Genomic DNA, 20769 nt, shown 5'->3' with positions numbered 1-20769 from the left:
TTGTGTATATCTAAACAGTAGTGCTGGCTGCTACCTAAATAAACATCTATCTTAGGCCAGGTTGTAGTGTCAAGCACTGTCAAGCAACTGTTGATGTACAGTATATATGCTATTTAGCAGACACTTTAATACAAAGTGACTTACAGTCATGCCTGCATTCATTTGACATATATGTAAGCACCACGCTCTACCGACTGAGCCACACAAGACCAGAAAATTACTTTATTAATACAATTATATTGATTGATTGATGGTACCGTACCAGAGTTCTCCTTGGACTCTGACTCGGAGTCGGAAGTCTCTGAAGACTCAGAGGCTTTCTCTGGAAGGTTGGGCAGCTGGGCGATGTCCATGGGTGTGTCCTTGTACTCTGGATTACTGCAGGAGATGGACAATACAGGAAGGAAGTCATTGTCTTTGCCAATAGAGAATATAAAACAGATTCCTGCCAGGGATTGCACAGCACACAGCGTTTGCCATTCTCCTAGTGTTCTGATTGATCCAGCTGTCCCTAAAGCATAGCCCCTCGCTCTCTGGCTCTCACAGCTGCTCTATGGGCCTGCAGAGGTGAGGAACGATTAGGAAGGCAATTGAAAATATAAATCTATTACAGTTGACAAAATGTTTTTTTTTCTTCCCTGTGCTGGTAGCTAAATTCAATTAGAAAAATTACAAAAACAACATCTCAATCACTTTAGAGTGCTGACATAATTCTACAATGATCAATTCAGTGATGCCAATGGCAGAAATAATTTACAATGACAGTGTCTTACAGAAAACTAATATGGGCCCTGGTCAAAAGTAGTGCACTACATAGGGAAAATGGTGCCATTTGGGAAGCAGACTGTTTCTGTGCGCTGGCTGGCATGTGTTGGGTAGTTCACAGATGGAGCCCTGCCTTACCTGAGTACGTAGTTGACCCAGATTATGTTCTTTTCATTGGCATTCTTGGCATTGATGGCGATGGTGGCACTGGACTGGATCCAGATGTACCCACCGTTCTTCTGGATCCAGCGGTAGTACTTGGTCACACACTGTCCCTTGTTTATCACTGGGGGTGGAGAGGAATAGAGGAATAGAGGAGAGAGGCGAGATACGAGAGGGGCGAGAGGAGAGGACGGGAGAGAGAAGAGAGGGGAGAGGAGAGAGATGGAGAGGGGAGAGTAAAGAAAGGGGAGAGAGAAGAGAGGGGAGAGGAGAGAGATGGAGAGGCGAGAGGAGAGGACGGGAGAGAGAAGAGAGGTGAGAGGAGAGAGATGGAGAGGGGAGAGGAGAGAGAAGAGAGGGGAGAGGAGAGAGATGGAGAGGGGAGATGAGAGAGAAGAGAGGAGAGAGATGGAGAGTGGAGAGGAGAGAGATGAGAGAGAAGAGAGGGGAGAGGAGAGAGATGGAGAGGGGAGATGAGAGAGAAGAGAGGGGAGAGGAGAGAGATGGAGAGGGGAGATGAGAGAGAAGAGAGGGGAGAGGAGAGAGATGGAGAGGGGAGATGAGAGAGAAGAGAGGGGAGAGGAGAGAGATGGAGAGGGGAGAGGAGAGAGAAGAGAGGGGAGAGGAGAGAGATGGAGAGGGGAGATGAGAGAGAAGAGATGGGAGAGGAGAGAGATGGAGAGGGGAGAGGAGAGAGATGGAGAGGGGAGAGGAGAGATAAGACAGAGACCATCAGGTGGCATCCAACAGCTGTGAGAGGGGCTGTGCTGCTCTCTGTTCTACCTACCATCATTAATCAACTTCTCTGACTGGCTAAAACAGGAACGGGGATGTGTACTTGGTTGCACAGGGCACACTATTAAATACCTCAGAGGACAGTGTGTGTGCTGATCTGGAAACAAACGATAAGGGAAAGATGTGTGCATACGTAATATGGGACCACTTATGAATAAATTAGTGCATCATGGTGAAATATATATATCCGTTGTAACAAATGCAAAGATATCACTACATATGTGTGTGATTTCAAACAATGTACAGCGTATAACTAGTTTGTTAGTTAGTGATTGCGCTTGTATCTATGGGTCTTGATTTAGGGTTCGGCATAAGGTTAGTGGTATATTTATCGGGTAGATGCTCAAAAATGATATTGCTGGTGATAGAAAGTGCTTTCTAAAGAAATATTGTGCGTTTGTTTTCCGACCCAGGACACTGACTGTATGCATGGAGGCTGGCTGCAGTGAGCCTCGCCCACCACCAAGGGGCACTGTGACTCTGCAGCTACCAGCTACCTAACTGCACTACGCTACACTGCTGGCTATGTCCTTGTCTGCCTGAGCATAAGTGAAGACGCTCTGGTGGTTGCAATAAATTTGGCTAAATTAACCGCTGATTGGTTATCTCAACCAATATGTATCTGCATTAATCATGGCTCTCTAAAACTGAAACAGTCAGAATGTGAGCGAGGTAGTAAATTCATATTCTTAGTTTAATTACGGCTACAAATAGCTTCTACCATAAAAATAGTTCCATGGGGGGGTGATGATTTATATAAAAAGAAGGCCAGTAATTAAAAACTATTAGGAACTAATAGCATTGTTTAAGAAACCATCCCAAGGGTTCAGAAAATTTACTTTAGATCACTGACTGCTTTCTTTTCCTATACATATATAGAATTAGAGGACAAGATAGAGGGAATTGAAATAAAAAAAACTTGTTTTGCTTTCCAACCAACTAAGGGTAGTACAGAGGAGATAGTGTAGTGTTTAACCTTGCTCTCCTCTTCATAGTTTATTCTACGAGTTAACAATGATTTGTTGTATAATGTGCTACATTTTAAAAGGGAGATGGATAAACAATATGTATATTAGTTTCAGTTGAATAGTCATTCATGATTATCTGAATACCAAAATATTGATTCAAACTGCAACTACAATATTTGAGAAAGGTGGTTGAAATATTTTTGAAATAATTCAGAATTTGTTAACTTTATACCGTATCTACTGTGATCATATTGATTAATAATATTGGTAAAGGCACATTTTTTTCTATCCAATTATTGACATATTTATTAAAGATAACAAAAAAACATTTTTCTAACCATATAACCCTAATCAGGTAAATAACTTGACAAATCAAGTATACAAGACAAACTGTAAATCCTACAGTCATATTCTGATCTTAGTGAGTTTTGACCAGGCCTTGCACCTCTACAGCCAGTGTACTGGACCTCTGAATCTCTCTGCCTTTGAACCCGAGACACACCAGATCTCTCTCATCTGCATTAGCATCAATACACTCCACCCCTTGGCTTCCCTGGTACCACGTTGCAGGTGAGGCTTATTTTTTAACCCCTTTCAGTTACAGTGCCATTAAATCAATCAGGGGTCTGCTTGCGACTATTGATTTAGTGTTAATGAAGGCCAGTGTTTTCCGGTGCCGGAGTCGTCCGCTAGCTTTTGGAGGCATTAAAAGGAATAGGGGCCCTTTAATCTGTCTCTCTCTCCTGCAGCCCCAGGCATGCCTGTAGGATGGCTTCTGTGAGCCTCTTCTCTCCCTCTCCTCTCTTCTCCTCCTGTCCTTCAGTTTGTTTTAATCACTTGGATTCTTTCCATAATGGTGGCTACCTTTCAGATACCCTTTACCCAAAGTGGCCCGGCTTGCAACGAGGGGTGTCACCGTCATATAAAAGTAAGTAATTTACACCCGTGAAATTGCTTTATGGAAAAGTCCTTGCAGTCCATCAGGGTATTATCGTAAAGGCAACCCTTTTATGAATGAGAGAGGAGACGGGGGTGATGTTCTCTTCTCCACCAGGTTTTAGATTTTTGTCTAGCTTCCACAAGAAAATTCTGCCTGTTGTGGTGAGGTGGTGTACGTCATGTTTTTCCGAGGAACATTGCATTGTGTAAGCCGAAAGCTACTGTTTTACCAAAGCTTTGAAATCACAGCAACTTTTGCCTGTGTCTATTCAACATTTCAGCGGTATTTTTCAGTATCTGTAGAGTCTGCTTTTAAGTATGCTAACAAGTGAGCTGAGTTGGTTTCATTAGAGTCGGTCTGAACTAGTCTTAGGAGACAGTTTCTGGTAGTATGCCTGGAGGCGGATGGCTTAAGTCCTCTGAGATTTAAGTTCTTTCAGCTACAGTATCCTCTCCAATCTCGCTCTCCCTACCTCATGAAAATCATCTCTTTTCCCCAAGTCTGATATAACATAGACACTCAAAGCCATTTGTTCCTGCTGTATATGCGTCAGTTCATGTATCAGATAATCTGACTAATGCAGGTCTTGTCTTAACATCTATCTTTTTAGAATGAATCAAAAATAAAAAAAACTTTTCAGTCGTGCCTCATGCTTAGAGAAGTGAAGTATGAACTGCAGCAATGTACACAGTATAGACTTACTGTATATGAAATGGAGTCGATCTGATTGGTTCGTACTCCTAGGATATGCTATGAATAAAAAGTCGAGCGACTAAATGGCCATATTATAAAGCTTGGACAAAAGCCAATTCATTTAAACACCTTCTCCAGTCTGGCTCACTTATGACCTCGTGTCTAGAGAGTTGGCCAAGTGGAATAATATCTTACATTTCCTCCAGGCCACGTGACCTTGTCACCCTGTCTGATCTGCTCACAGTGTGCATTTGTCATCAGCTGATTGTTGCAATTCAGACCAACTTCCAAAGAATCTAATACCTATGAACACCCTCTTCATAATGCATTATCAGCACATTTATGATGCCCAATGACCTATGATGCACGACGTAGGTGCTAATAGCTGCTCATGAACATCTGCAACTACATTCTTGTTCAGTTAGTTATCCTCATACAGGCCACGTTATCATTAGATATGGGGTGATAATGTCACTGACGATGATAATGCTGGGAATATTTCACTGATGATGGGAATATTTCACCGATGATGATAATGATGGGAATATGCCATGATGAAACCATCAATAGAAAATAGGAATTTAGCAAAGTCGTTATTTTGTCCGGGGGAATTGAGAGACCTTAGTTTTCCGAATCCCAATTGATCAAATAATTCCCATGGCTTTCTTCTCTAACAGTAGATAACAGTATAATATACCTTGATGAAATCGATATCGAATCCACTAACGGCCATACTAAGGGGACAAACATTGGAAATTAGTGCACACTTAAGTGTGATGCTGCAATTTATCTGACTTGTTCATTCCACGTGTCAATATTTAAATTGCATCCGTCACTAACTCAAACATAAACTATTCAATAAATACACTGAACAAAAATATAAACGCAACATGCAACAATTTCAAAGATTTTACTGAGTTACAGTTCATATAAGGAAATCAGTCAATTGAAATACATTTATTAGGCCCTAATCTATGGATTACACATGACCTATCAGGGGTGCAGCCATGGGTGGGCCTTGGCAAGCATAGGCCCACACACTTGGCAGCCAGGCCCACCCACTGGGGAGCCAGGCCCACCCACTGGGGAGCCAGGCCCACCCACTGGGGAGCCAGGCCTACCCACTGGGGAGCCAGGCCCACCCACTGGGGAGCCAGGCCCAGCAAATCAGAATGAGTTTTTCCCCACTAAAGGGCTTTATTACAGACAGAAATCACCCCTTATTTCAGCTCATGAAACATGGGACCAACACTTTATATGTTGCGTTTGTTCAGTGCAAATAAATGAAATAAATATTTAGCAGCATTGCACACTCAACCAATTCCAAGCCAATGCACTGACTGTAAGTTGATTAAAGCCTGGGTGGAGCATCAGATGTAATAGATAGGAGACAGCCAGGGGTAGCTGGAGATATGCAATGGTGGAGCCACTGTTTGCTGCTACTGCCTAGCCTGCTGCCTCAATCTGCCTGCCTAAGCCTGTCTTATCAATGCGATCCATGGGCAACACTCCCTCTCTAACTCTCCCTCTGCTGGGTTTCAAATCAGCCGCTAATGGACCCAATCTGGTGCCTTTTTAAGGCGAAGGGACAGTTCCATGCAGCAGTAATTGTGCTCTAATTCAGTTGAACTCCCAATATCTAATCAGACGGCTCCAAATTCCCTGGCCGAGGAGGCAACCCCAAGGACACTCGTTCTACCTGCCCGGCAAACACCTAATAAAGCAAGAGACATTTACACCCTACAATCCAGCATACAGCACGAAGGGAAAACCCAGGACGCAGCTGAGCTCACGGGACTCCAAAAATGGCAGCCTGCCTAGTACTGAATCCACGTCGCAAAGCCCAATGAAATGGTGCACTGCTCACGCAACGCCTCCTCAGTTTTTACCAGCCACAGTAAAGGTTTAATTGGCGAAACAAACATAGCAAATCATGGCACGTTTTGGGAAAAAAAGGTCAAATAAGCAGAGCGTACCTCGTGCCATGGGCTATAAAAACTGCTCAGTTGGGGTAAAGATGCAAAAACATCTTACAAAGATGACCGCCACTCTTAAAGTAAACTTAGTTCAAAGTTGAACATAAACAAACAAAGAAGACATGCAGCCATTTCTTTTGAATGGAATGTTGGGAGTGAACTTGATATCACTTTCACTGGTGTCTTGGTTTCCCTTCTCCCTCCCTGGGGTCTTGGTTTCCCTTCTCCCTCCCTGGGGTCTTGGTTTCCCTTCTCCCTCCCTGGGGTCTTGGTTTCCCTTCTCCCTCCCTGGGGTCTTGGTTTCCCTTCTCCCTCCCTGGGGTCTTGGTTTCCCTTCTCCCTCCCTGGGGTCTTGGTTTCCCTTCTCCCTCCCTGGGGTCTTGGTTTCCCTTCTCCCTCCCTGGGGTCTTGGTTTCCCTTCTCCCTCCCTGGGGTCTTGATTTCCCTTCTACCTCCCTGGGGTCTTGGTTTCCCTTCTCCCTCCCTGGGGTCTTGGTTTCCCTTCTCCCTCCCTGGGGTCTTGGTTTCCCTTCTCCCTCCCTGGGGTCTTGGTTTCCCTTCTCCCTCCCTGGGGTCTTGGTTTCCCTTCTCCCTCCCTGGGGTCTTGGTTTCCCTTCTTTCTCCCTGGGGTCTTGGTTTCCCTTCTCCCTCCCTGGGGTCTTGGTTTCCCTTCTCCCTCCCTGGGGTCTTGGTTTCCCTTCTCCCTCCCTGGGGTCTTGGTTTCCCTTCTCCCTCCCTGGGGTCTTGGTTTCCCTTCTCCCTCCCTGGGGTCTTGGTTTCCCTTCTCCCTCCCTGGGGTCTTGGTTTCCCTTCTATCTCCCTGAGGTCTTGGTTTCCCTTCTCCCTCCCTGGGGTCTTGGTTTCCCTTCTCCCTCCCTGGGGTCTTGGTTTCCCTTCTCCCTCCCTGGGGTCTTGGTTTCCCTTCTCCCTCCCTGGGGTTTGGAGACCTACTAACCTACAGTATGGGGAGGATTTATTTCAATGGCACATAGTTCTAGAGCCCTTGATGTTGCCACCCCCAGAGATTTCCCCTGTCCAAAGTCAGTCACCGAGGCAGATCACAATGGTATCATCTAGTTGTTGTCTCTCTTCAGGCCGATTACACTGATTCCGGCTTTAGCTCAGTGGACTAACCCAGTCTTGTGGCAGGTAGGTAGACCTGAGTTCAATCCCCAGATGGTCACAGACACAGATCATCTAGATGTTGTCTCTCTTCAGGCCTATTACACAGATTCTGTACACTGACAAGATCACAACAACTTTGTTCCTGAACAACAACAGCTCTGCAGTGAAGCAGACGAGGACCAATGCTTTTGGTGTTTGGTGGAGAGATGACGCTGGAGATAATTCTGACAGTTGTCCTAATCTGCCCCGAGTGACCACGAGCCATAACAAAAAGCAATCCTAAATCAGGAACGTTACTCTGCGATAAAGTGTTCATAATAAGTCGTGTTCAATACTGAAACGTTGTGGTAACGTTGACCGTATAATACTCACAGTCTAAATGGCTGTGCCGGATACCCTCCACATCCTCCGCATGAATGAACTGGTAACACCTCTTCCCTACGATGTCCACTGGCGTCAGGTCCATGTAGTCGCTAATTCTACAACAGGGATTTGAACAGGATTCAGCATGTAAGGCAAGAGAGGAAGCAGCAACGGAAACAGAGAGAAAGATTCGAATGGGGTGTCATTACAGTGTAACCAGACAGGCAATTTTTCTTGTCACCCTGATATGTCAAACTAATGACTCTGAGGCAGATAAGCCCACGTATAACTCAGAACATTCAGGGACAAAAGGCTATTATGGAACCTAGGATGTCTTCCCGTTCCACATGATAAAATGCCTATCACTTAGTATTGAATATCATCTATCCCTTCTTTTTTTGGTTCACCCAAAAGCAATCTGTCTACTATCTGTCTTAAATATTGTGCGGTTATTTTCTGATATTTCTAGTCTCCCACAAACCCTATGAAACAGATGAAAGAAGTCCTGATCAGTTTCCTTTTTTATTTTCCCAGAAAGGCTGAGACTATCTCACTGTAAAACTGACTGTCCAGATGTGATTTCCCCATAAATAACTGACTGTCTGGCAGACAGCGGTAAAATACATCTCAGTGATCTCAATCCCGTAGAGATGAGGACGGGTTGCAAAGAAATACAATGCACAAGATGAGGTGCGCAATACATCGGCCTATTACTGTGCAATTTCCAAACAGATTGTACAAATAACAACACTGTCGTGATTAGAGTGTAACTACCTACACAGGTATAAGAGCAACGTCATGTCAAGTTTTACCCACGTTCCATTGTGGATATATTGGTTGTAAGAACCTCTTTTATGTAGTTGTTAACAACATTGACATGGGTGATCAAAGTGCTAACAAATGAGCTGAGTAGTTCTGTGATACGTATTTTATCATCATGTGTATTTTTACTCTAATGTGTATTTCATTATCCAAACTATGAATCCCTCATTGAAATGCACTCTTCTCTTGGTGAATACCCATTTATTTCAGTTATGTATTTGACAGTCATGTGGGTAAGGTAAAGTCAAGTCTTACCTATTCTCGCAGTAGACAATGTTGAGGTCCATGTTGACCCGGGTGACAAACATTTGGCAGTCTATGCGCACCTCGTTGATGGTGGGAGGGGGGAGGGCGTGGGCTACCACCACCATGCCCATGATCTGAATGGGTACAGACCGACTGTGGGTCAATGCCATCCGGATTCTCAGCCTGCCTGTAACATGGATCACCTATATGAGGAGGGAGAGAGACAGAGAGAGAGAGAGAGAGAGAGAGACTGAGTGTTTCAGTCCAAAAGCAGTGATGGAGAATTCTAAACAAAAAATATAGACAGAGAATGGAGGTAGGACACAAATGTTTTCTCCTGAAATGATATTCTACACAAGAGAAGAGAGAGAGAGAGTTGAAGGTCCTAATTATTGCTAGCTTTAAAGTTTCAGCTAAGCTTTAAAGTCTTTGTAGCTCCATTTTGCCCTAGAGGAGGAATTGAATAGATATGCACACTACACTTTCAGATCCATCCATTTTAATCACTGCCAGTACACCCAGGGGGAATTGTTTTGTAGTCTTTAAACTACTGACACTGGCCTCTCAGTGGCACACCTCTGAGATTGGTGAGACGCGATTATCATCATTCACACAGACAGTTCCTGCTCCCTAAACTCATTCAAAGCCTCAGACCATAGGGGACCTCGGTGCCTCTCCTGCTTCACCAGGGACAGGCAACCCTCAACAATGGGAACGAGACATTGAATGCCAATTGGGATAGAGAGACAGAGAGACATACACACACACACAAAAAGAACAACCCTATTTCAGACATGGTGTTGTTTTTGGAGCTTGGGAAGCTAACAGAACATTGACATGTTACAATGGCCCCGTCAGAGTGCTGGCCCAGGAGGAAAATGTTTTTGATGGTGTATGATATCTCCTTTTCAAAGGGAAACGATCAGTGATTGTGACGTGCTAGAAGCCATCATCAGTTTCCACAGTTAAATGATACTGACTCCTTTCCCCTGGAGTTTCTCCAGACAAAGAAGAACTGTGAATTGTCGTTTCAATCCCATTTTGAATGCAACTAAACTCTGTATAGGACATCCAATGGTATAGTTGAACATTTTTAAACAGTGTGAGAATGAAAAGAGTAGAAAGTGGGTACGAGCCAAGACCTGCTAAAACACAAAACAAAATGCTAGGAGAGGCATTTTGGGGCTGAAGATTACAGCCTGTCTAGGGCTTGAAGTCACGCTGCTCTCAAATAGAGTACTGTTTTTAAAAAAAAGTTGAAGTGTGCAGTGAGACCTTGTTCAAGATCAGCAGGGGAATGACTGTGAAGAACAGTTAAGAACAGTAACAGGTACTCTCAATCGGCTACCCATGTATATTATATTCTGTTCAATATGCCCCCCATGATTTGCAGTTACAGTAATTTCTGTAACATGTTAATCAGCTACTGTGCAGAATATACAGTGCATTCGGAAAGTATTCAGACCCCTTGACTTTTTCCACATTTTGTTTCGTTACAGCCTTATTTGAAAATGGATGTACTTGCTTTTTTCCCTCATAAATCTGCACACAATACCCCATAATGACAAAGCAAAAACAGGTTTTTAGAAATGATTGCAAATTGTTCAAATAAAAAAATAAAAAATAAAAAATCATTTACAGCCTTGAGTCTTCTTGGGTATGATGCTACACGCTTCATGATGCTGCCACCACCATGCTTCACCGTAGGGATGGTGCCAGGTTTCCTCCAGATGTTACGCTTGGCATTCAGGCCAAAAAGGTCAATCTTGGTTTCGTCAGACCAGAAAATGTTGTTTCCCAAGTCTTTAGGTGCCTTTTGGCAAACTCCAGGTTTGTCATGTGCTTTTTACTGAGGAGTGGCTTCCATCTGGCCACTCTACCATAAAGGCCTGATTGATGGAGTGCTGCAGAGATGGTTGTCCTTCTGGAAGGTTCTCCCATCTCCACTGAGGAACTCTGGAGATCTGTCAGAGTGACCATTGGGTTCTTTGTTACCCCCTTGACCGAGGCACTTATCCCCCGATTGCTCAGTTTGGCCAGGTGGCCAACTCTAGGAAGAGTCTTGGTGGTTCCAAACTTCTTCCATTTAAGAATGATGGAGGCTACTGTGTTCTTAGGTACCTTCAATGCTGCAGAAATGTGTTGGTACCCTTTCCTAGATCTGTGCCTCAACACAATACTGTCTCGGAGCGCTATGGACAATTCCTTCAACCTCATGGCTTGATTTTTCTCTCTCTGACATGCACTGTAAACTGTGGGACCTTATATAGACAGGTGTGTGCCTTTACAAATCATGTCCAATCAATTGAATTTACCACAGGTGGACTACAATCAACTTGTAGAAACATCTCAAGGATGAGCAATAGCAAAAGGTCTGAATATGTATATAAATAAGGTTAAGATTTCCCTTCACTGGAACTAAGGGGCCTAGCACGAACCATGAAAGACAGCCCCAGGCCTCCTGAGTGGCGCAGTGCATGGCAGTACTAGCTGTGCCACTAGAGATTCTGGGTTCGAGTCCAGGCTCTGTCGCAGCCAGCCGCGACCGAGAGACCCATGGGGCGGCCCACAATTGGCCCAGCATCATCCGGGTTAGGGGAGGGTTTGGCCGGCAGGGAGATCCTTATCTCATCGCGCACTAGTGACTCCTGTAGTGGGCTGGGTGCAGTGCACGCTGACACAGTCTCCAGGTGTATGGAGTTTCCTCTGACACATTGGTGCGGCTGGCTTCTTGGTTAAGTGGACATTGTGTCAAGAAGCGGTGCGGCTTGGTTGGGTTGTGATTTTCGGAGGACGCATGGCTCTCGGCCTCTCGGCCTACCAATTGGATACCACAAAAATATATATATATTTTTTTACCCCTTTTCCTCCCCCTATATATATATATAACATAAAAACAACCCCAGACCATTATTCCTCCTCCACCAAACTTTATAGTTGGCATTGGGGCATGTAGCGTTCTCCTGGCATCCGCCAAACCCAGTCCGTCGGACTGCCAAATGGGGAAGCGTGATTCATTACTCCAGAGTCCAATGGTGGCTAGCTTTATAGCACTCCTGTCAACGCTTGGCATTGCGCATGGTGATCTTAGGCTTGTGTGTGTGCTGCTCGGCCATGGAAACCCATTTCAGGAAGCTCACAGCAGTTCTTGTGCTGAAGTTGCTTCCAGAGGCAGTTTGGAACTCGGTAGTGAGTGTTACAACCGAGGACAAACGATTCAGCATACTTTTGTCCACATACTTTTGCATATATAGTGTATACGTTAGATATATTTGATGTGTTAGATACTGTATTTTCTATATTTTAAATATGTGATCAATATATACAGTGCTTTCAGAAAGTATTCACACCCATTTACTCTTCCACATATTTGTTGTTTTACAGACTGAATTTAAAATGGATTAAATTCAGATTTTGTGTCACGGATCTACACACAATACCCCATATTTTCAAAGTGAAATTTTGTTTGTAGAACATTTTTTTTATTAATAAAAAATGTCAAGCTGAAATGTCTTGAGTTAAGTATTCAACCCCTTTGAATACTTAACTCAGGCCTAACTAAGTTCAGGAGTAAACAAATCGCATAAGAAGTTACATGGACTCATTCCATGTTTAATAATAGTGGTTAACATGATTTTTTGAATGACTACCACATCTCTGTACCCCACACATGCAATTATCAGTAAGGTCCCTCAATCGAGTAGTGAATTACAAGCACAGATTCAACCACAAATACCAGGGAGGTTTTTCAATGCCTCACAAAGAAGGTAGGTAGATGTATAACAATTACAAAAGCAGATGCTGAAAATCCCTTTGAAATGTTAAAGTTATTAATTAGACTTTGGGTGGTGTATCAATACACCCAATTACTACAAAGATACAGGCTCTTTCCTAATAGTTGCCAGAGAGTAAGGAAACCACTCAGGGATTTCAACATGAGACCAATGGTGATTTTAAAAATGTTACAGAGTTTAATAGTAGTGATATCAAAAACTGAGGATGGATCAAGAACATTGTGATTACTCCACAATACAGGACAGATTGAAAAGGAGGCCTGTACAGGATACAAATATTCCACAATATGCATCCTGTTTGCGACAAAAACTGCAAATTAATGTGGCAAAGAAATGAATTTTTATTCCTGAATACAAAGCTTTATGTTTGGGGCATATCCAAAACAACACATCACTGAGTACCACTCTTCATATTATCAAGCATGGTGGTGGCTGCATCATGTTATGGGTATGCTTGTCATCAGCAAGGACAAGGAAGTTTTTTAGGATAAAAATAAACAGAATACAACTTTAGCCACAGGCAAGAATCCTAGAGGAAAACCTGGTTCAGTCTGCTTTCCACCAGATACTGGGAGATGAATTCCCCTTTCAGCAGGACAATAACCTGAAGCACAAGATCAAATATACACTGGAGTTGCTTACCAAGACGACATTGAATGTCCCTGAGTTTGGACTTAAATTGGCTTGAAAATATATGTCAAGAGTTGAAAAATGGCTGTCTAGCAATGATCAACACTCAATCTCCCCCTTTTTCCTCCAAACATAACGATGGTCATTATGGCCAAACAGTTTCCCCAGACCAGAGGACATTTCTCGAAAAAGTAAGATCTTTGTCCCCATGTGCAGTTGCAAACAGTCTGGCTTTTTTATGATGGTTTTGGAGCAGTTGTTTCTTCCTAGCTGAGTGGCCTTTAAGGTTATATCGATATAGGACTAATTTTACTGTGGATATAGATACTTTTGTACCTGTTTCCTCCAGCATCTTCACAAGGTCCTTTGCTGTTGTTCTGGGATTGATTTGCACTTTTCGCACCAAAGTATGTTCATCTCTAGGAGACAGAATGTGTCTCCTTCCTGAGCGGTATGACGGCTGCGTGGTCCCATGGTGTTTATACTTGCGTACTATTGTTTGTACAGATGAATGTGGTACCTTCAGGCGTTTGGAAATTGCTCCCAAGGATGAATTTTCCAAGCTGTTTAAAGGCACAGTCAACTTAGTGTATGTAAACTTCTGACCCACTGGAATTCTGATACAGTGAAAGTGAAATAATCTGTCTGTAAACAATTGTTGGAAAAATTACTTGTGTCATGCACAAAGTAGATGTCCTAACCGACTTGCCAAAACTATAGTTTGTTAAACAATAGATTTGTGGAGCGGTTGAAAAACACATTTTAATGACTCCAACCTAAGTGTATGTAAACGTCCGACTTTAACTGTATGTATCATGTCAATCAATGTCTGGTTGATCCATTCAGAATCACTCTGCATATGAGAGTTCCCTACAGTCCGTTGGGCAGCAAAGTGTTGGACAGATCTAGGGCGGCAGGTAGCCTAGCGCTTCGAATCCCTCAGCTGACTAGGTGAAAAATGTGACATCTTTCAAATAGTTTTAGTGTTTGCTTTAGCCTGCCTGAAACCTGGGTTTTCCAACTTCTCAATTAGTTCCAGTGTGCCAGGTAAGCTCAATCAAGCCCAGCTTTAGTATTTGAAATGATTTGAAATAGTGCTTGAACCCAGGTCTGGAACAGTCTGCCGATCAGGCTCACACATCAGTCATGATGCTTTGCTCCAGAGGACACCATCCCATGCAAAAATAAAATACACACTGCTCTGCTTCACTCAATTGAATACAAAGGAGCTCTCTGTTAAATAAATAAACATTCAAATGTATTAAAAACGTACAAAATGGAAATTATATTTTCAGAAGCCCAAAGCTTGGGGCATTAAAAGTTAGTTTGAAAAAGACAACTTTTCAAGTAATTGCCACAAAGCAAACGGCGGCTAGCTAGATTGCTGCAGGAGTGCTCTTGGCAAGAACATCATAAGCTCTGGCGAAACATTAAATATGCTCAAGCAGCTAAATGCAAACTGACACGGCAAGGGTTCACAACAGCGGCAGTGAGAGGCAGATGAATAGCATATCTCAATTTAATACAAGCCAACATAACAAAGGGATCAATTTTTATAATTCATGGTTCAGCACACAATGCACTCTCTCCCCCGCCAGTGAATATAGAAGAGGTATACATAAGAAATAAGATTCATCTGTTCCCAGGGATTCTCTGGAGTGCTTTTGAAATGTGATACAGCACAAATAATGATGGAGAACCTTTACATGAGCGCATTAAATGAGATGGGCTGAGATCTGTTTAAAAAAGATGGCTTTAAAGCTAGAGCAGAATTCACTTTGATTTGACCTCCAGAGTGAAGTGGGGATATAAGCGGCCATGATGCGTGCCGCCGACGCTGCCGTGCATCACCTCGGCTTCGCCGCCCGGGTTCTCAGCTGGAGGAGCAGATCACCTAATGCCTGGTGGATGCTGTATGCAAAATTCATACCTACCAACCACCCGCCTGTAACAACACAAGTGTTGACTTAATTTAAAGTAAACGCAATAAGAGGTGTCCTTGTCTGGCCTGTAATGTATGCATGTGTGTGTATGTGAATATTTATGCTTGGGCACCATGGCGTCCATACTTCATGGTTATTTGCATATGTCTGGGTGGACATGGAAAACAACATGGGAGATGTAGAACTATGGAAAGAGACTTTTGGATTCCTTCTCTCTCCCTCTCTCTCTCTCTCTCTCTCTCTCTCTCTCTCTCTCTCTCTCTCTCTCTCTCTGTCTCTCTCTCTCTCTCTCTCTCTCTCTCTCTCTCTCTCTCTCTCTCTCTCTCTCTCTCTCTCTCTCTCTCTCTCTCTTTATTTGTGTACACAGGGACTCATTATGGGTGGGCTGTAGGAACAGAAAAAGGGCACCCAACACTTTCCCACCTCCACCACTTCCTGTCCTTTTCTCCTCTCTCTCTCCCTCTCTCTCTCTCTCTCTCTCTCTCTCTCTCTCTCTCTCTCTCTCTCTCTCTCTCTCTCTCTCTCTCTCTCTCTCAGGAAGAGCCACCCATTATCGTCCAAGACCAACGAAACCCAATTTTTACCTTCTCATTCTTAGTCCGGCAAACTTTGCTACTGCAAATACAATATACAATAAAGGCATTGGAGAGATATATCCAATCCCGCTCCACTGCTGTTGGGTTTACCCTTGAGAACACAAAGTGCATTAGGGTGGGATAATGCCAGAATGAGGCCAGACACAGACAAAGAGACAGAGATGATATGGAGATCCTTGGAGAGAGATAGAGGCATCAGGATGAGGCTGGGCTTGTCCCTATGTGTCCTTACAGCCCATAGCATCAGCCTTAATCCTATATCTCTGTTCCAAACCCCAGAAGCCACACATCTTATCAACTTAATGTTGAGCCTGCTTGACTTTTTCTCGATAAAATAATGTTTTACACCGACAGCTACAATTTTTCTGACATGGTATGAGTATGATGATGACTACAGTGCCGTAGAATTACATATAGAACGCCATACAAAATATTAAGAACATGGGCCAGCATCCCTGTGGAATGCTTTTGACACTTAGAGGTTTTGACACCTTGTGGGCAGGGGGGCAACTCAATATTAGGATGTTGTTCTTAAAGTTTTGTATATTCAGTGTATATACAGTGCCTTGGGAAAGTATTCAGACCCCTTGACTTTTTCCACATTTTGTTACTTTACAGCCGTATTCTAAAATTGATTAAATAAAAAAAATCTATCTACACACATTACCCTATAATGACAAAGCAAAAACATTTTTTTTTTTACATGTTAACAAATTTATAACAAAATGAAAAACAAAAATACCTTATTTACATAACTGTTCAAACCCTTTGATATGAGACTTGAAATTGAGCTCAGGTGCATCATGTTTCCCATTGATCATACTTGAGATGTTTCTACAACTTGATTGGAGTCCACCTGTAGTGAATTCAATTGATTGGACATGATTTGGAAAGGCACACATCTGTCTATTTAAGGTCCCACAGTTGACAGTGCATGTCTGAGTTAAAACCAAGCCATGAAATCGAAGGAGCTCCGAGACAGGATTGTGTCGAGGCACAGATCTGGAGAAGGGTACCAACACATTTCTGCAGCATTGAAGGTCCTCAAGAACACAGTGGCTTCCATCATTCTTAAATGGAAGAAGTTAAGAACCACCAAGACTCTTCCTAGAGCTGGCCGCCAGGCCAAATAGAGAATTTGGGGGAGAAGGGCCTTGGCCAGGGAGGTGACCAAGAACATGATGGTCACTCTGACAGAGCTCCAGAGTTCCTTTGTGGAGATTGGAGAACCTTCCAGAAGGACAACCATCTCTGTAGCACTCTACCAAAGCCTTTATGGTAGAGTGGCCAGACAGAAGCCACTCCTCAGTAAAAGGCACATGACAGCTCACTTGGAGATTTGCCAAAAGGCACCTAAAGGACTCTCAGACCATGAGAAACAAGATTCTCTAGTCTGATGAAACCAAGATTGAACTCTTTGGCCTGAATGCCAAGCGTCACATCTGGAGGAAACCTGGCACCATCCTTACATTTACATGTGAAACATGGTGGTGGCAGCATGGGGGGGTTGTTCCTAAAGTGTAAAATGTTAAAATCCTTGAAGAAAACCTGCTCCAGAGCGCTCAGGACCTCAGACTGGGGAAAAGGTTCACCTTCCAACAGGACAATGACCATAAGCACACAGCCAAGACAACACAGGAGTGTCTTCGGGACAAGTCTCTGAATGTCCTTGCATGGCCCAGCCAGAGCCCGGACTTGAACCCGATCGAACATCTCTGGAGAGACTTGTAAAATAGCTGCGCAGCGACGCTCCCCATCCAACCTCACAAAGCTTGAGAGGATCTGCAGAGAAGATTCAGAGAAACTCCACAAATACAGGTGTGCCAAGCTTGTTCTTCAACAAAATACTGAGTCAAGGGTCTGAATACTTATGTAAATTTGATATTTTTATTAAATTTGCAAAAATGTCTAAAAAACTGTTTTTGCTCTATCATTATGAGGTATTGTGTGTAGATTGACGAGTGGAGAAAAAAATTATTTAATCGATTTTTGAATAAGGCTGTAACATAACAAAATGTGGAAAAAGTCAAGGGGCCTGAATACTTTCCGAATGCACTGTATGTAACACCATACTGCTGAGGGAATGTGGATTATAGGATCTCTGTGGCTTGGCCACTGTGCCTCTGGGTCTTACCTTATAGCCTGAAGACTTGATGTGGACACCTCTCTTGGTCAGTGTGGACTTCATACGGATGAAGAAGGAGCGCTCTAGAGTGTTGTCTGGGGAAAGCAGGCTGGGGCTGGTGGACTCAACTGTGGAGGCAAACACACACACACACGCGCGCACGGTTACTTTACATTACCTGGCCAATACATCTGTGTGTTTGTAGTAGTGTTTTGTAGTAAGCCTAAGAGAGGTGGCACGATATTAAGTAAGACGGGCAGACGTAGTAACTTCTCATTGAGTTTCTATCATCTCCCAGGTAATCTTCTAGTTTGAAAAAAACCCTCAATAAAATCAACACAATACAAGTTGCCAATATAAGTTGGACAATGTTTTAATCATGTTCTGTAATAGCGTACAACCTCTGCTTCGTCTAACACTGTAATTGTTCAAAAGTCAAGTGCATGTTTCTTTTCATTGAGCTCAAGTGTAGTATGTATTCTCCATGAAGTACAATATTGCAATTTCATGTAATGGAATACTTATTAGAGTTGATTCACGTTTCTTTTTATATGCACAAACAAACAAGCGTGACATTGTCAATGAATTAGAGCTCATCTAACTCTAAACAATGATATTCATCCTTGATTCAACAAAGTTCAAGATCCGAAGTCAATTCTAAACATACGTTTGTCATCTTCGTCTCAACGCATTTAAAAACGACCACGACTGAGGTCAGTCTGAGTCTCGGCAACAGAACACAACAAGGATACCTATTAGTCAGAGGTGAAATGGTCCATTTGTCACTCTGTGTTCCTGCGCTCCTGATCAAGGCTTAATAATCAAATGCATATTCATAACATTCAATCCATCTGGGGGGATAATATAGGTGCAGACAGGCCCGCCCCTTCTTGTCTCGCTGAGTGTGTGTGTGTGTGTGTGTGTGTGTGTGTGTGTGTGTGTGTGTGTGTGTGTGTGTGTGTGTGTGTGTGTGTGAGTAGACATGTTAAACTATACTTTTGGGGACCATAAGTCCCAACAAGAACAGGTAACTAAGAAAAATTGGGTTGATTATTGATTAAAGGCTATTTCTAAGGGGTTTAGGGTTAAGGTTAGAATTAGAGTTTGTGATTTGGATTAGAATTATGGTTAGGATTCAAATAAGGGGTTAACGGTAAGGTTTAGGGGCCTCCTGAATGGCGCAGCGATCTAAGGCACTGCGAGCGGCGTCACTACAGATCCAGGTTTGATACATGGCTTTGTCGCAGCCGGCCGCATCCGGGAGACCGATAAGGCGGCGCCCAATTGGCCCAGGGTTGTCCAGGTTAGGGGAGGGTTGTCCTTGTCCCATCGCGCACTAGTGACTCCTGTGGCGGGCCAGGTGCATAAACTCTGACACGGTCGCCAGGTGTACGGTGTTTCCTCCAACACATTGGTGCGGCTGGCTTCCGGGTTAAGCGAGCAGTGTGTCAAGAAGCAGTTCGGGTTGTGTTTTGGAGGACGCACGGCTCTCGAGCGTTGCCTCTCCAGAGTCCGTATGAGAGTTGCAGCGAAGGGACAAGACTATAACTACCAATTGTCTGGTGTCTGATGATTTAAAAATGTTTTGTAATTCTATGAATCTTACCCAGTTGATTAACTCACCCACTCGCCCAAATCTTAAATGTCCAGATAAATCTACCCTGATTGATTTGATATTGACAAATGTTCCACATAAATATTCTGTGGTTGGTGTTTTTTGTAATGATTTAAGTGACCATTGTGCTGTTGTTGCTGTTAGAAATACTAAGGTTCCAAAGACAAACCCGCGTTTTATTTGTAAGAAAAATTTGAAGTGTTTTAATGAGCAGGTTTTTTTTCATGATTTGTTTTATTTTGACTGGAGCAAGACTGAGCTTATCCCTGATGTGGAAACTGCCTTGAAATTCTTTCATGGTGGTTTTTCCCAAATAGTAAACAAACATGCCCCATTCTCCAGGTTCAGGGTTAAAGGGCGGGATAATCCATGGTTTTCTTCTGAGCTGTCTTGTATTATTCACAACTGTAATCTAGCCTGGGCTAAAGCAAGGAAATCATGTTCTGATGCCGATTGGCTTATTTTTAGGCAGTTACGAAACAAGTGTTATTTTCTTCTCAGCAAGGCCAAGTCTGAATATTTGATGTCTGTTACCACTGATAACCTGAATGACCCTAGAACGTTTTGGAAGGCTATTAAGTCTATGTCTGGTAACAGTAATGTTAATGAATTTACCGTCATGTGTTTTGAAGGACTCTGTTGCTATATATGACAAAACTGAAATGCTGAATTGTTTCAATGAGCACTTTGTATCATCTGGTAGGCTGTTTGATTCAGTGTCCTCTGTCTCTGTACGACCCTGTGTGGATGAACCAGTGAGAGCTGGTCAAACTTGTAGCTTTTTGCCATTCTCAGTGCAGGTGGTACATAAAGCCCTGAACTCCTTAGATCAGGATCCCTGCTTTTTAAATCTGGCAGCTGATTTCATAGCTGAACTACTTACATATCTGTTCAATCTAACCCTGAAATGTAATGAAATTCTGGAAATCAGCATTTGTCCTACCACTTTTAAAAGGGGGAGATCCAACTCTTTTAAATAATTATAGGCCAATCTCAAAGCTGTCACCGCTGGTGAAAATACTTGAAACCCTTGTGCGTGAACAGCTAAAAGATTTTATTTACTAACTATATTTTATCAATGTACCAATCGGGCTTCAGGAAGAAGCATAGCACAATTACAGCAGCCATGAAGGTTTTAACTGATATCACTGAAGCCCTTGACAAAAAACAGCACCGTGTCTCACTTTTTATTGATCTCTCTAAGGCTTTTG

At 43.2% G+C, this 20769-nt stretch overlaps 1 protein-coding gene across 7 annotated transcripts in view; it reads right to left on the bottom strand.

The window, feature by feature from the left end:
* Positions 1-20769, bottom strand: part of LOC118362194 (neuronal PAS domain-containing protein 3) — a 410864-nt gene that overhangs the window by 5718 nt on the left and 384377 nt on the right. For all 7 annotated transcript variants that reach the window (XM_052486440.1, XM_052486439.1, XM_052486441.1 and 4 more), the window contains 5 exons: positions 17953-18071; positions 8865-9058; positions 7797-7903; positions 904-1051; positions 263-378 (listed from right to left, as the gene is read on the bottom strand). In XM_052486440.1, the coding sequence (XP_052342400.1) occupies positions 263-378; positions 904-1051; positions 7797-7903; positions 8865-9058; positions 17953-18071 (684 nt within the window). The remainder of the gene's footprint in view (positions 1-262; positions 379-903; positions 1052-7796; positions 7904-8864; positions 9059-17952; positions 18072-20769) is intronic.

Source organism: Oncorhynchus keta, chromosome 29 (genome assembly GCF_023373465.1).
Source record: "Oncorhynchus keta strain PuntledgeMale-10-30-2019 chromosome 29, Oket_V2, whole genome shotgun sequence".
Taxonomy (NCBI): Eukaryota; Metazoa; Chordata; class Actinopteri; order Salmoniformes; family Salmonidae; genus Oncorhynchus; species Oncorhynchus keta.
Note: the sequence above shows the minus strand (reverse complement) of the source record. Positions and strands in the feature narration are given on the sequence as shown.